Raw genomic sequence first — 16,675 nt, 5'->3', positions numbered from 1 at the left:
GATGAAACAGACCCTTTCATCCCTAGGTTGCTTCTGGTTATGGAGTTTTATCACAGCAACAGAAACTCTAACAAGACACCCCTGCTCCAGGGAGGAATCTCTACCCACACTCACATAAGCAACCCTAGTTAAATGAAGTGAGCCACACATAAAAAGACTTCAAAGTAGGGGGGACTTGTTGAGAAGAAGTTCAGTGGGAGGGAGAGGGGGACTAGCATGGGTAATGGGGGTGTGATCAAAGTACATTATATAAATGTATAAGACTGAAAGACTAAGTTTCACAAAGTGATTAGAAGACCCTGGCTGAGTTGCCAAGCCTCGTGCTGGTCACAAAACCAACAGAGGATCACAGTCTCGTTAGTTGAGTTTACTTGAACTAATTCTGAGAAGTGTGAATGCAGGAACGTGGAAGCCAATGACCTGCCCTGAACCTGATGTGCTACAGGTTAATTGGAGGCCAAGACTCAGATAAATAAAACCCCAGCATGGGCCCCAAGCAAGCCTGTGAAAGGCTGTCCTGGGGGGCATACAACTAGTCCTCTCGGATGGAGTAGTACATGTATGTATCCCAGAAGTAGGGAAGCTGAGGCAGGAGGGTCGAACTGGAGGCCAGTCTGAACATTCTCTCTCTAAATGTACACACACACACACACACACACACACACACACACACACACACACACACATACTTTTTTGTAACATAGCAGTTAAAATCCGTGTAACTCCTAGCTCTTTTCTACTGTGTGTGTATATATGTGTGTACTTAATTTTTCGAGACAGGGTTTCTCTGTGTAGCTTTGTGTCTTTCCTGGAACTCGCTCTGTAGACCAGGCTGGCCTCGAACTCACAGAGATCCACCTGGCTCTGCCTCCCGAGTGCTGGGATTTAAGGCGTGGGCCACCACTGCCCGGAGGATTTCATTTATTTATTTATTTATTTATTTATTTATTTATTTATTTATTTATTTACTTATTTATTTATTTATTTGAGACAGGGTTTCTCTGTGTAGCTTTGCGCCTTTCCTGGAACTCACTTGGTAGCCCAGGCTGGCCTCGAACTCACAGAGATCCGCCTGGCTCTGCCTCCCGAGTGCTGGGATTAAAGGCGTGCACCACCACCGCCCGGCCTGGATTTTTTTTTTTAATTAAGAGATTTTCTATTCATTTTACATACCAACCAGATTCCCGTCCTCCCTCTTCCCAACCCCCAGCCTTTCCACCCAACACCCCCCCCCATTCCCACCTCCTTCAAGGCAAGGTCTCCCATGGGGAGTCAGCTGAGCCTGGTACATTCAGTTGAGGCAGGTCCAATCCCCTCCTCCCTGCACCAAGGCTGCACAAAGTGTCTCACCATAGGCACTAGGCTCCAAAAAGCCAGCTGTGCACTAGGGACTGGTCCTGATCCCACTGCCTGGGGGCCCTCTAAACAGTTCAAGCTAAACAACTGTCTTGCTTATCCAGGGGGAATAGTCCAGTCCATGGGGGCTCCTCAGCTGTTGGTCCACAGTTCATGGGGTTCCACTAGTTTGGCTGTCTCTGTACTTTCTCCAGTCATGGTCTCGATATCCCTTGCTCATAGAATCCCTCCTCTCTCTCATCTATTGGGCTCCTGGAGCTCTGCCTGAGACCAGGCCATGGATCTCTGCATCTGCTTCCATCATCAGTCACTGGATGAGGGTTCTATGATGACAGTGTACTCAGCCATCCGATCACCAGTGTAGATCAGCTCAGGTACCCTCTTAACTATTGCCAGTAGTCTATGGTGGAGTCATCCTTGTGAATTCCTGGGAACCTCCCTAGCACTCTGCTTCTCCCTATTCCCATGGTGTCTTTGTTTATCACGGTATCTCTTTCCTTGCTCTCTCGTACTTTTTTGTGATGTAGTAGTTAGAATTAGTGTAATTCCTATTCCACTTCTATTCTCTCTCACACACAATTTTTTCTCTTTTTGGTAATGCAATAATTACAATCAGTGTAATTCCTACCCCCAGTTCATCCAGGCTGCACTCAGATCTAGAAGTCACCGCTCCATTTTACCGACACCCACCGCCCACCAGTGGGAGGAGGCTGAGTGGGCAGAAGACACTTTGCTTCATTCGTTTCATGGATCCCTCTGGCTGGCTGTAGACTTGCAATTCAAGAGGGATGTCATGCACAGCCTTCCTAACAGACGACGCCCCTCGGGGCTTGTTAGGGATGATGCAGTTTATCGTCTCAAGGAGCTGCAGATTCTAATCTAGAGGAACTGTGAACATTTCACTGTGGCCCCTGGAGGATGCCACTGGATAATACAAACTCTACACAAATAATCAGGGTGTGACCAATTCATTCTCTGGAAGCTGTGAGGGATAATAACGACACACTGAGCTTTGTGACTCTGATTTTTATTCTCGCAGGCAAGACTTCATGGGACCGGCATGGGGCTCCCGTGAGCTGAGCTCAGTGCCGAGGGGACTCTCGTCCTGAAGAGGGTTGAGGCATTCTGAACTTGGAGAGGTCCATGTTCAGGTCTAGGAAGGTGTATGAGTTGTAGTCATGATGCTGTAGGTTCTTGTAGGTGGTGGTGTTAGGCGACTCAGGGACCAGAGTGGGCTCTGTAGAGGAAAGTGATAGGAGAACTGTCAGATATCAGTCCATCTGAGCACTCAGGAAGCAGAAGTCTCCACAACTCCAGTCTGACGTGTGAGCAGTCTAACTAGAAGTGAGGAGACCTCGAGGCCCCCCTTGTCTTCAAAAACAATAGAGGAATAACCTGAAAACGTATGCTGAAATTTATCACCTTACCAGTTACGGTAATCACAAAGCACACAGAGGCAATGCTGTCACCCTAAGAGACTCAACTCTAGCCCTGCCACGGAAACCTTCCCTGAGATTACATCACAGGCCTGCCGGGAGACAGGACGCCTCTCTGCTTTGTTTTTAATAATAAAATGGCAGTGTCTAAACATCTAAGAGAGGGGACAAGGTTGCTTCGTTTCTGATCTAGATCGAAGTACCTCACCTTACTTCTGCATCTCTAGGCCCTGGGCTCTACGAGTTTGGCAGGACCTGGAATTATGGACAGACTTCCAGGTCATGTAGAAACACACAGGAGAGGAATCATGTCCCTTCGCATGATTTTATCACATCACATCTGTTTGTGATGGAAATCGTCATCACGGATCTGAGAAAAATCTGAGGGTGACATCAATGATAAAAGGAACAGGGGGATCAGGGAGGAGGGTGCGGTTTTGCCGTTTTTACTTTTTGGGGGAAATTGTTGCCATCTTCATGGATTCATAGACAGAAACAAACAAACAAACACATTTAGCCTTTTATCTTCAATGGGGAGGATTAAATCCATGTACCTGAGCACTTGATAAACTTAAAATTCCAAGTGTGGGACTGAGGCAAAAGGAAACCGCTCCTCTGCAACATGAATGCAACAAACAGGAGCCGAGACAAAGCCAGCGAGGGCCCAGGGCAGCAGAGCTGTCTCAGTTTCTCCTCACACGGCACGAGGAACAAACACCCCAACAACTTAAACACATTTCTCTATTCCAAACCCCGAAGCGGATTCTCATCATTTAATTTTATAAAAAGAAAGGAGAAGGGTATCTTATAGAGCTGGCCTCTTCTCTGCCTCTGCAAGCTCAAGATCTCCAGTGTGGTGAAGGCATACCTTCAAAGGCATGGATTACGTAGTTATTACAGGAGAGGCGACAACAGATGGAGCCGGCGGATTATAAACTCCAGAGCAGCTCACCTGTAAGCACGGGGCTTCGGAGAAGGACCACTTTGTGAGCCTTAGCTGTCAAAGGGGTTTGGGTGGAGGGGGAGCAAGCTTGTTCGTGCAGTGTGGGAAACTGAGCAAAAGCCCTCACTCACGGGCTAAGCCCCCACACTAAGCTACATCGGCAGCCCCGTGAGGAGTTGTTGTTTCCCCCAGAGACAACCCCGAGACCCCCAGTCCCGTATTTTCATCCTGGGTTTGAGGCACTCCTTTCCAGTTGGGATCAAATCTGAAAATTGCCAGGGTCGGAAAGGCAGGTCCTGAGGTCCTAGGACAGACATCTGGCACGCACTGGTACCTGGCGGATTAGTGAAAGAAGGGAAGCGGAGGAGGAAGGAAACATAAACGCTGTCAACATCCTGGAAGAGCGACAGTTAGCATGCCAGGTGATGCAGGTTAGGCAAGGGTGGGCTCGGCAAGGCAAGGCACGGCACGGCACGGCACGCAGGTACAGGAAGAAGGCCTTGTTAGCGATGCTGCATCTTAAGAAACTCTCCAGAACTGCAGATTCTAAAAATCAGAGAATTCCTGTTCCCCAATGAGCTGCCCAGAGGATGTCACACATTCGCAACACCACGCAGTATGTCAGGAGGCCAATCCCCCTTGAAAAGCTCTTTAGAAACTCACTGTAGAAGATTAAACAGCCCATTGTGTTGTAGCTGTGGAGCGATCATGGATGCAGTCCATGGCTGCCTACCTGCTCACACTTGCTTCAATTCACTATGCACCAAGTTGCTAAGGCACCTCTCTCGTTCAGTCCACCCGAGGGCTATCACCGACAAGTGACTGCTGCTCCTGACCCATGCAAGCTCCACAGGAGACTCTGACTTCCACCTAGCAGGATGCTGGGCAAGTTCATGAACTGTGTGCTTGGACACCCTCCAAGGCTAAGTGTGGTGATGCTGAATTACCGGTTTCCAAAATTTACACTAAGAAATAGTTAGACAAGGCCAAGAGCTGCGCACCTGAACCTAGCACCTGGGAATCGGAGGCAGGAGGATCAGGAGTGCAATGTCAGTGTCAGCTACCGAGCAAGTCTGAAATCACCCTGAGCTACAAGGGACTCTGTGTCAAAAAAAAAAAAAAAATTAAGATTCCTTTCTAAACACACAGAAACGCAAGGAGGCTCTTTAGAATCTATACACCCTAAAGGACAAGGAGAGTCTGAACCAAGGCAAGGAGTACCCTGTGTGTCGTCTGGGGCTTCCTGGGGTGGGCCTGCATCAGTGGGCGGGGCTTCACCGGCTGCCTCCTGGAACCTCCCCTCCTGGGGTGGGCCTGCATCCGTGGGCGGGGCTTCACCGGCTGCCTCCTGGGACCTCCCCTCCAGCTGCGGTCCTGCTCTCTCTTCCAAGATATCTTTCTTCTGAACAGGAACTGTCTTCGAATAGCTCACTGGTTTCTGATCTTCCAAGGTCTCCTCCTTGGCCGGTGGGCGGCCTTCGGGCACCTGCTTCTCTGGGCTTTCTTTTCCGACCAGGACCCGGGGAGAAGCTGCCTTCGGGTCAGGCTCTGGCCCTCTTGGTTCCAGATGTCTGGCTCCGGCCCTGGGCGCGGCTGCTGGCAGCTGTTCTTCTGCACTGGCCTCTTGTGTTCTGGTTGTGGACGCTGGGCCACCAGTGAGCTGTGCAGATGACCTAGCCTTTGTCCGGTCGGGTAACATTCTTTCGGCTTCAAATGGCTTTGGGCTTTCCTTCCTTGTCTTACTTGGCCTCGGTTTCTCCTGTGGGTGTTCTTCCTTCACGGTTTGCTCCGAAAGCTCACTGGACTGGGATCTGGGTGCCATGGGCTTGGATTTGGTTTCTTTGCTGTCCCCTACAGGCTTGGTGATGGTTCCTTTCTTCTTTGGCTGCAGGGACTTCTCTGGGTAGGCGAGATCTGTGTGTGGCTTTTGCACCTTGGCTTTCTCTTTTGCAGGTACTGTGATTTTGGGGACTCCGTTCCGGAAGGGACGGGAGGCCTCTGGTTTGTAAAACCCTGCCTTGCCTTTGCTGGTCACAGGGGGATCAATGTTGGAGTCATGTCCCTCCCCATCAGAGTCTGAATCTGAGGAGTTGGAGGAGGAAGATGAGGATGAGGAAGATGAGGATGAATCACTTGTCCTCTTTTGCACATGCCGCCGAGCCTCTGAGTCAGAGCCCTGTACTCGGGGTGGAGACGAAACTTTCTGAGGAAACTCTACCAAAGTCTTTCTTGACAAACGCTTCGGAAGCCCTTCATCTGTGAGCGGCAGGCTGCCACCGCGGTGTGGGCCGGCTACAGCCCCACCTGTGGTCTCCACGGATGGGTAAGAACTGCGTGGAGATGCACTTTTGGACAGTGGCGCTGCGGGGTGGGTGGCTAGGAGCTTGCCCCTCTCCTCTGCTCCCACCACATCTGGGGAACGGCATAAAGAGGAACATTCATTATTTAATGAGCAACTCAAAGCCATAGACATTGCATTGCACACCAGCGTATCATAGTGTTGTCCAGGTAACTGACCTGAGGTCGGTTCCAGGAACCTCCCCACAGGCTGGGGCAGCAGTAAGAGCGGGCAGACTTGCCTCTGACCGAAACCTTTAAGGAGGGGGCTTTCTCACCAACAAGAGCCACCAGCTGACTCCATTCCTCACACTCACGGCTTCCCAGATGATAAATTGAAAATGATCTCACTCAAATTTAAGACAGTTAAACTCTAATGCAAGTATTTTCCGCTGACTATTCACGTTTTACAAATGTGTGATTTCTTGAAGCGCTAAGGCCGCTCAAGTATTTGGTGCTTTTCCAACAGTAAAAAGTTCAGAGTTTGACCTTCCTAAACAAAACAGCAGAAGTGATGAAGAGTGTGAAGGAGGATATGGGTAAGCGCATCCCTGTGAGGAAGAGTGTGAAGAGGATAGGGTAAGCTTATCCCTGTGAGGAAGAGTGTGAAGGAGGATATGGGTAAGCTTATCCCTGTGAGGAAGAGTGTGGAGGAGGATATGGGTAAGCGCATCCCTGTGAGGAAGAGTGTGGAGGAGGATATGGGTAAGCTTATCCCTGTGAGGAAGAGTGTGGAGGAGGATACGGGTAAGCGCATCCCTGTGAGGAAGAGTGTGAAGAGGATAGGGTAAGCTCACCCCTGTGAGGAAGAGTGTGGAGAGGATACGGGTAAGCGCATCCCTGTGAGGAAGAGTGTAGAGGAAGGAGTGGCAACAACTTTTCAAGGAAAGTTGCCCTAAAAAGGAAGAAAAGTCCTCAAAATCCCACAGGTCACATGGGGATTTCTTCAGCCAAGGAAACAAGTTTTACAAAGCCAGAAAGTCTAAAATAATTTAACACCATACATATCACTGGAAACAGATGTGAAAGTGCAGAAAAGGCAGGATAAATTCTAACAGAAAAATCTTCCATTTCATAGTCATTTATGAAAGAGCAAAAAACAAACAAACAAACAAACAAACAAACCCCACATCGATCAGAGCTAATTTCAGTTTTCTCGGGTGTCAATCTTTCTAACCATATGGATCAGAAGAAAATCACAGGACAAGTTATTAACATGGGAAATTACCTTCCGAACCTGAATGGAACCAAACATTATCCAGATGCACAGATCTAGAGAGTCCTTAAGCTGGGGCTACATCTGGACTAAAACTTCCTGCTTCCTCCTTCGTGGTAGAATCAGGACCCCTCACCCACGTTGTCATAGTGACACCCACACAAAGGTTCAGGGACCTACGGTGAACTGAAGGAGCAGGAAGAAAGAAGAGTGAAGGTTCCAGGCCAGAGGGACAGGCCTGTGGAAGGCAGTGACCAGAGCCAGAGCAGTGCATGACAGCTGAAACCCGCTGGTTCAGACCCGCTGGCTCAGACGGGCCCTGGCCACTTACCGTGGGGACCCACACGGTGACTCAAAGAACAAACGCTCCAGGCCACGCTGAGTAGTTCAGCAGAGCATGGCAGCACGCGCACTCTCCGTCTCCGAGCTTCAAGTGCACAGCTCCGAATTCCCAGCAGCCGCACGCAGGATTTCCCTAGGCCAGCTAGCCCACTCGTCTACACCACGGGCACTTCTCTGAGCTTGCCTCTTACAAATAGGAGGCGACCTCAGGGCTGGCGTGTGGCTGTGCTGGCACAGTGCTAGCTCAACATGCACAAGGTCCTGGGCTCCCACCCAGCACTGCAGTAAAGCAGGTGCTGTGGTACATGACCGTGCTCCTAGCATTCTGGAGGGGCAGGAGGATCGTAAGTTCAAGGTCACCCTCAACTACATAGCAAGTTTGAAGCCACCCTGGTCTACAAACATAAGGTTCTATCTTAAAATTAAAGAAGCTCTCAGAGGGCTATTTTAAGTAGAAAGATGATGGACTAACTCTTCCAAAACACTCTGACGATCTGGGGATTTTTGTTTTTATGCTCTTGATTGGACCCAGGGTCTCATGCACTAGACAAACTACCACTGAGCACTATTCTCCTTAGTTAGCCTTGGAGATTTAGAAAATTATAATGAGTTATAAAACTATATTACAGGGGCTGAGGAGTAGCTCAGTGATAAAGCATGAGCTGGGCACATGCAAGGCCCTGGGTTCGATTCACAGCCTCCCACCCCACAACTCACACACACACAAAGAAGAAAAATTGACATCATAGGTTATATACCTGTGAAAACAGAAAGAACATTCCAGACAGGTTTGACAAGGAGAGACTTCACTGTATGGAATGAGAAGGCCTGAACAGTTTCTCTTGTTCTCGTTGGCTACAGGAAGAATTCCAGGAAAGGCCAACGGATGTAGGGACTGGTTCTGCTTCTGATGGAGGGTCAGTGTCCGGCCTGCCCAGACTCAGCCCTGGCCTCATCTTTAAGCCTCAGCCGGAAGCCTGTCATATGGACCTGTAGTTGCCAACACTACCCAGCACCCATACCAAGTCTGCATTCACCAGTGCAGTAGATCACAGAAGGTGAATGTGGCGTCTGAGAAGCACACTTGGTGTGTGGACACGGGATGCGGCATCCCCTCGTGGCATTCTAGCTAGAGACTGGCTTTCCTCAACAAACCGCCTAACAGAAAACCTCCTGCCCCCGGACTCCTGTGCAGGCTCCTCTCAGAGCACAGGAGGGGACATGCAGGGGCCGCTAGTTCTACAGAGAGAGACATGGCAGCCTCCACAGTCAGGTCTACAAATACTATCTAACAGCGCCAACCAGTGCTCCCTGCTGCCTCCCCATCTCCTCTCGGGGCACAAGTTTCTGAATCTCGTTTCCGTTTGGCTGAAAACGGAGACCGCAATCTTCAAGCTTTCTGTCAAAGAAAAGATGGCTGCTGTGCGTTAGCGGGGCTGGAGAGATGGCGGGCAGTTCAGAGCACCTACTGCTCCTGCCGAGGGTCCACTTCCGTTCCCTGCTCCCATGTTGAGTGGCTCCCGACAGCTGGCAACTCCAGCTCCAGGGGAACCAGTGCCCTCTTCTGCCCCCCTGTGGGTGCTCGACTTATAGCCACACAGCCACATAAATAAACGTGAACATACGTAATAAAGTGAATTAGCAAGCCTAAAATACTCCTCTGTAGTGTCGATGGTTTATAAAACTAAAGCAGAAAACAAGGCATACTTACAAAGGTACTTTAAACAAGGTCTGTAAAGTCACTTAGATTTCATACGCTTAGGATTACATGTGTGTAAAGATTTAAAAAAAAAAAAAAAAAGGCAGCAGGAGAATCTAGAGTTTTTTTTGCCCCCAAAGTAAGAGAGTATAGTGATTGGAATATAGACCGTGGCCAGAATGTCAAAGTCCAAAGCAGACCGCTCTGGTGTGACCCCCTGAACTACTCATCAGTGAGAGGTGACAGGCAGGAAGTGTTCAGAACAGCACTCCCTCCACACTGTGGCTATAGTTAACATATCTAGCCTCTAGTTTCAGAAACAATGCACATTTAAGCCTGGACTGGAGCCTGAATGGAGAACTAACTTTGGCTTTACACTCCTTAAAGAGCTACACAAAAGCAAGGTGTATGGCACACATCTGTAATCCCAGCACTCGGGAGGATCAGAGTTCAAGACCAACACGTACTACATAGAGAGACTTTGCAGAAGAAAAAAAAAAAACCTGAAAGAAAAGTAATGTGGAAGGTGGTTCAGCCAGGAACTTATGGATCTGTACAACATGGCCTGTGACTGATTCAATGAACAGCAAAGAGAAGTCAGGCATGCCTCCCAGAAGGGCCTGAGGGAGCACCCTGGGACTGACGTGTGCCGGCAGCTTTTCTTAGGAAGGAAGAACATGCTACTATGTGAGCAAGGCATAGGAAATAAAGTTACTCTCCAATTTTCCTCAAGGGTGGTTCCTGATCTTTGGGCTGGAGACCAAGAGCAGATTCAGGGAGCCCCAGGGGCTCCCAAAGCCACTCTGTTTCTGATGGTTTCTAATCCCTGGCACTTTAAGGAAAAACACAGGCCTACATGTGGCTATTAGAAGCATTATTTCTTTTTCTCTGTACAGAAATCTTTTAAGTTATATAAGTGTAATATGCAAAGAAGACAATTTACTTCTGAAGACCATCTTCAACCCCAAAGTACACTGCCATTCCCAAGGTGCACGAGTAGACAGACAGACAGATGGACAGACGGACACACCACATCTCCACCAGCCCCACAGCACCCAGGGAGGTGGCAGAGCTGCCAGCTCAGATGGCCGAAAGGCCAGCAGCAGGAGCTCCATGGGAATCTAAGGCCAATTCTCAGGCCAAGTCTCCCTTCACAAACCTTCCCAGGATGACACCATTTCCACTCACACGGACAGACACTTGTTCTTACAGAGAAGGTTCTTGGGTCCTAACACCCATTTAGTCTAAAATCATGTATCTAGAAGAAAGGATTATAGACATAATTCAAAACTCCACCAGAGAAGAGGACATGGTTAGTATTGACATCCAGGTCACTCACCAGTCATAAGCATTCCAGGCTATGCAAAGCCCTGGGCTGGATCTACAGCATGCAAAAATAAACATAGACCATGCCACATGCGGTCCACAACTTAACAGACATTCTTGTTGCAGACATTTCTTAGGTATACTGGGATTCTATGTTTTGTTATTGCTATTTTAAAAAGTCCTCATGTTTAAGATTTCTGTTTTTCAATGCACCCAAGAGGAAAAAAGAGTATTGTATTTTAAAATTAGGCAGGTTTGGACAGGGCTGAATCACGTCCCTCTCGAATTCAGGCCAAGACACCTTTGCTATGTCTCTGGGTGCTGTGCGGCTGATGGAGATCTGGGAATGCATGTGTGGAGAGAGCATGAAAGGCTGTGGGCAGGCACTCTCTAAAAGTACAAACATTTAGCACCCACTGGTGGTCAGTACCCAGACAAGGAGAAAAGAATGGACTCTGTATCATTTCACATACCTAAGTCGTGCAAATGCTGTTCTAGTGAAACTCAGCCCCAACTCAATTAGCACTCCACAGTCCCGCGTTAGGACTTGTCAAGGGGCAGTTCTGCATAGCCATTCAAGGGTGGATCAGGACTCCGTGAACCAAGAAACAAAATTCAATGGTCCTACCTAGTTCGTGACCCATTGTCAACAATGAGCAAGGCATAGGAAATAACGTTACTCTCAGAAGTGAAACATTTCAGATGCACTGCACTTCCCGCTGGCTTGGAGGGAGGCTATCCTATACTGGCACAGAGAGGGGAAAAGGTTAAGACTTGTGCCAGAAATCAAAACGATTTCGAAAAGAGCTGGAAGCCGACCAGGCACCAGCTGAAAGCAGCAGAGCAGAAACACTGGCTCCTAATCCCCTCCCGGGGGTCCTGATGGTGTCCCCCGATGGTGATGGGGCATACCAGGAAAACCTCACTAGTCTTGGAGAGACAGGGAAAGCCAGAAACCAGGGAGAGGAAAGCAGGGTGGGTTCCCACTAGTTCACACAAGCATGGGTCTGGAGAGCCTGGGAAATGCCCAAGCTCTTCTGCTCTCCCTGTTGGGCTGAGCATTTAGAAAGCAGCACTCTCCATCCAGAGCAGCAGTTCTCTACCTGTGGGTCATGACCCCTTTGGGGGACTGAATGACCCTTTCACCGGGGTACCTAAGACCATCAGAAAACACAGATATTTTTACATTATGATTCCTAACAGTAGCAAAATTACAGTTATGAAGTAGCAATGAAAACAATTTTATGGTTGGGAGGACTGTATTAGAGGGTCAAAGCATTAGGAAGGCTGAGAACCACTGATCTAGAGCAAACACAGTAAAAGACTTTGATACCACTGATGTGTTGTTGCCGATCTTATATCTGATTATAATATAGGCACTGGGAAGATTAAGAACCTTAGGTTACGTGGCTGGTCAAACTCATTTCATGCTAATGACTTTGCATTCTTGGCCCCTCCCAGACCATCTTTAAAATCTCACCTGTGGGTGCACTTTGATTCTTGGGATTTGATTGTATTCCCCCTTCATTCTTCCCTGACTCTGTAGAGAGGGGCACCGTAGAAGGTAGTTCTCGGAACACCCTTGTCTCCAGGAACACAGCCTGGGGAGAGCCAACAGGAAGGATGACAGCCAGTATAACGTGAGTACTATATGTTAATATATATGTTAATATTCACCATGCGGCACATTTATTACAACTTTCATAATATGAGATGTATGAAAAGTACAAAAAAAAAAAAAGCTGCAAGAAAAATAAACCCAAGTTCCAGGCCAGGGCAACCACCATTAGCATCTGGGTAAAGAAAAACATCTCAGTTTCCCCATTCTCTGCAAAAATTTCCCAAAATGGAAACTTGGAAAATTTTTATTAAAAAGAAAAACTTTGCCAGCTTCTTTATACAAAGCTTCAGGGCGTCCTGGTGAAGAGTCTGGTCCTGCAGAAACCTGGGGCTCAGAGGGTAGGACGCGGACCAGACGCAGGTGCTGCTGCTGAGAGAAGCCCACCTGTCCTGTAAAGTCCCGGTTAAGCAAATCTGTACTGACATTGGGGAGAGGAGGGAGGTGCTGGCCTCTGGGCCTCTGATGGCTAGCTGCAACCCTCACTGCCAGGATCCTGGACGCAAGGCCCAACGGAGTCCGGACTCCTGGGTTTAGCTAGACAGGGCAGGCAGTTTATGACACCGCTTATTTTGTTACTCTACAAAATACTGTTTCTTTTTTGCAAAATTATCTCCCTACACTTAGTAGCACTATCTGCTAGGAAACAATGTAAATAATTGCCTCAGAAAGTTACAGTGTAAATGGGAAGAATCTTAACTGGAATTCCCCAGGCAACCACTCAAGTATGTGCTAGATCCCAGGATGTTTCGCGCCGGGCCCAGAAAAAAAATGAGGAAAACTATTTATATTTGGTTTTCTGCGTGTGTACAAATTATGTGTACTGTTACACGCTGAAAAAAAAAATCGCTGGGAACAAGATACCTGAAGGAGTAATTAAATAGTGCCCATCTAGCGACGGGGACCCTCTGTCATCTGTATTTTATATTGCTGTGGGCACTTCCTGCTTTGAGGCTGGTTCAATGACGGCATTTGACAAAGCAAGCGCAGGGCCCTGGATTCCATCCCCAGAACCCAACCCCAACAAACCCCAACACTGGTTTTGCAGAGAAAGCCAGGTTTAGTTTTTAAAACAGCCAAAGAGCCTCAGCTTTGCTCCTGCAGAGAAAGACCTCTCCGGGTCAGGTGAACACAGGGCCTGGGACCCCTCACCGGCACCAAGCCCACGGGTACAGCTGAGGGTCAGGCTACGGGCCGGGGAGGTCGCGCCCGTTCGCCCTTTACCTTCAGTGCCCGGATTCGTCCTCCTCGAAGCAGGAGAGCCATGGTACAGACGCAGCTCGCTGAGGTCGCACCTAGGTACGTGACCTGCGCGCGCGCACGCACCACCCGAGGCTCCGCCCTGCGTTCACGTTCGCCAATCACAGGCCAGGGTGGGTACAAGCGTCTGAGCGCGCATTCAGGGAGGCCTTCCGAGGCCACGCCCCTAAAGGAATTCACCAATCCTAGGTGGGAGCGCTTGGGCTCCGCCCCTGGGCAGTTCCTGCTGCAAGTCCCGCTCTCCTACCCACCTTGGCCTGATCTCACCCTTAACTCTGCAACCTACCCATGTTGTACAGCTAGAATCATGCCCTTAGCGTTTCTGGTTCGACTTGAGAGTCTTCTGTGTTTGGTGAGGTTTTTGTGAGTTTGCTGTTTGTTGGGAGATACAGCTCGGTGATAGTGCGCTTGCCCTGTAGGGGCGTGGCCTTCCACGTGCTAGGATTAAAGGTGTGCATCACCACACCTGGCTAAGATTTAGGTTTTTTTTTTTTATTATTTTCCATTATGTGTACATGTATGTTTCCGAGTGCGTGTTTGTGCCTGTGTAGATGAGAAGATGATTGCAGATCCCCCTGGAGCTGGAGTTACAGGAAATTGTAATTCCATAGAGGTCAATGTTGGTGCTGGGAACCAAAGTTGGGTCTTCTCAAACAGCGGAGTGCACGCCTACCCCTGAGGCACCTCTCTAGCTCTGCAAGAGGTTAAGTTTACAGTGCTGCTGAAAAATGAAGTAGAAGACAGAGAGCAGATCATGGATTCAGGAGTATCTGCAGAGAGGATTGCTCTGACATGTCCCAGTCAGCAAAGTGCTGTGGCCTAGACTGTGCTGGAAGCAGAAGCTGCTCCTCCATTGTTAGCTCTGTCCAAGGTTCCACAGCGTATGCCCTCTGCCTCTAGGAAGAAGCAACTAGCAGCTTTAGACCAGGCTTGCGGATGGAGGGGTGGGGGTGGTGGCTTTCATTTTTCCTATGGGTCACACAGAATTCTGTGTGAGCTACTAGGATCTCTGTCTCCTAAAGGTTAATTAAACTTCATTTAAAGAATACTGGAGGATTATTTGGGTTCACAGCCTGACACTTAACTCCCATTTTCTGTTGCTGTAACTCACTACCAAACGCTGGCTAATTCATAAAGAATAAAGTTTCATTAATTTAAGGTTCTGGAGGTAGGGGACTCTCTGCAAGGCTTTAGGCAGTGCAGAGCATCACATGACTGAGAGAGGTCCATCCAACCTGGCCTTCCTAACAGACCCACTCCTGAGAGAGCTCTTTGTTAATACATGGATGTGTCTGTCTCCTGTGACCTAGTTACTCTTAGTTATCCCACTTGGTCTGATTGCTTAATACTTCCAAGTGGAGACTGAATTCTTATTTTATATAAAAACCAATTATTTATCAGGGAAGATGGCTCTGTGGGTAAGGGTACTTGCTGTGCAGTCATGAGGACCTGAGTGCAAATCTCCAGCACGCATGAAAATAAGCAAAATAATGCACACACAAAAAGTAAGACTTATTTAGAGGCTAGAGAGATGCTCAGTGGTTAAGAGCACTAGCTGCTCTTCCAGAGGTCCTGAGTTCAATTCCCAGCACCCACATGGCAACTCACAATCTGATGCCCTCTTCTGGTCTGCAGACATACATACATAAAGATAAAGCACTCATATACATAAAATACATAATAATAAATCTTCAAAAATTATTTGTTTTTGAGACAGGGTCTCTCTACATAGCCCTGGCTGTCCTGGAACTCACTATGTAGACCAGGCTGGCTTTGAATTCACAGAGATCTGCTTGCCTCTGCCTTTTGAGTGCTGGGATTAAAGGCGTGCACCACTGCTGCCCGGCTATTTTTGTTTTATGTATATGGGTGTATTGCCTGAATGCATGACCATGCACCGTGTGCATACAGTACCTGCCAAGGCCAGAAGAGAGTGATAGATCCCCTGGAACTGGAGTTGCAGATGGTTGTGAGCCACCACATGGGTCCTGGGAACTGCACTTGGGTTCTCTGAAAGAGCAGCTAATGCTCTTAACCCCTGCTCTATCTTTCTAATCTCCAAGACTGAATTTCAATGTGAATTTTGGCAGGGGACCTTTAAGCACAGTGCACCATGATGTAAGTGCTGCAGAGATCCACCTCAGCAGGAAGCCACCATCTCCTTTGGGATGGAGATTAGGTGGTGCCACAAAACTGGTGTAGGGTCACTTGTGGGATCCAGGGACCACTATGAGCTCAGCCAACAGTAGTGGCAGGAGCTGTTGGGGAGAATGTATTTTTGTGTCTCTGGGCATTCTGGCTAAACCCATCTGGCACACAGCTGACCTGAAGACCTAGGCAGCCTGCGATGGCCCCTCCCTCTGCAAGGACAGATGGCCACATGCCAGGAGAACTGGCAGTGTCTGCTGGCAAGTCTCAGGAGACAGTGACAAACATGACAAGAATTCATTAGAGAATTCAGAAAAACTGCTGGGTGAAAGAGCAATTTATAAATAATATAAACTGCATCTCTAGTCAGCAGGAACAAATGTCAAATAGAGTTGAAAAAGATCTCATTATGTTAGCAGAACCCCATATATTTTGGTAAGAATATACTTAAAAATAGTTTGTCTATGCCCTTAAAGGATAATGTCAGATAATACTATAAGCTAAGAGAAGCTATTAGAGAAAGAAAAAAGGTGTTTGTACACGCTGTAAACATGCTAGTTTCCTTTCAAACAGTCTAATACATTCAATTCTTTCCTAATCAGTATCCCAGCAGGGTCCTGGGGGGAATCTGACAATACAATTTTAACAATTATTTGAAGTGGGGAGAAGGAAGCTGAGTAGCTAGCAGTGAGGGAGGAAGGGGAGGGGAAGGGGAGGGAAAGGGTAGGAGAAAGGAGAGAGAGAGGGGGAGGGGGGGAGACACAGAGGCAAAGTGAGTTGCCTAGTAAATTCTAAAACTGGACCTGCTCCCAGACTGGTTATTTTGGGTAGCATTTGCTCAGGTTGATAATAACAACAGCACATAACTGGGTCCAGGAGGAAGCCAAATTTGTTTATTTTTATTTTAAAATTGTGTGTGTGTGTGACAATGAGTCTGTGCATGTGAGTTCAGTGCCTGTGGAAGCCAGAAGAGGGCATCAGATGCTCTGTAAGT

The 16,675-nt window shown here is 48.3% G+C and overlaps 1 protein-coding gene across 1 annotated transcript; it reads right to left on the bottom strand.

The window, feature by feature from the left end:
• Positions 1–2,367: 2,367 nt before the first annotated feature.
• Positions 2,368–13,654, bottom strand: Ndufv3 (NADH:ubiquinone oxidoreductase subunit V3). Its single transcript, XM_042265717.2, has 4 exons — positions 13,498–13,654; positions 12,136–12,256; positions 4,957–6,147; positions 2,368–2,593 (listed from the first exon to the last, which is right to left on the bottom strand). Exons 1-4 carry the CDS (start codon positions 13,537–13,539, stop codon positions 2,439–2,441), a joined length of 1,509 nt encoding a protein of 502 aa, XP_042121651.2. The 5' UTR covers positions 13,540–13,654; the 3' UTR covers positions 2,368–2,438.
• Between the last annotated feature and the right edge of the window lie 3,021 nt (positions 13,655–16,675).

This window comes from Peromyscus maniculatus, chromosome 21 (genome assembly GCF_049852395.1).
Source record: "Peromyscus maniculatus bairdii isolate BWxNUB_F1_BW_parent chromosome 21, HU_Pman_BW_mat_3.1, whole genome shotgun sequence".
NCBI lineage: Eukaryota > Metazoa > Chordata > Mammalia > Rodentia > Cricetidae > Peromyscus > Peromyscus maniculatus.
This window is presented reverse-complemented; position numbering and strand designations above follow the sequence as displayed.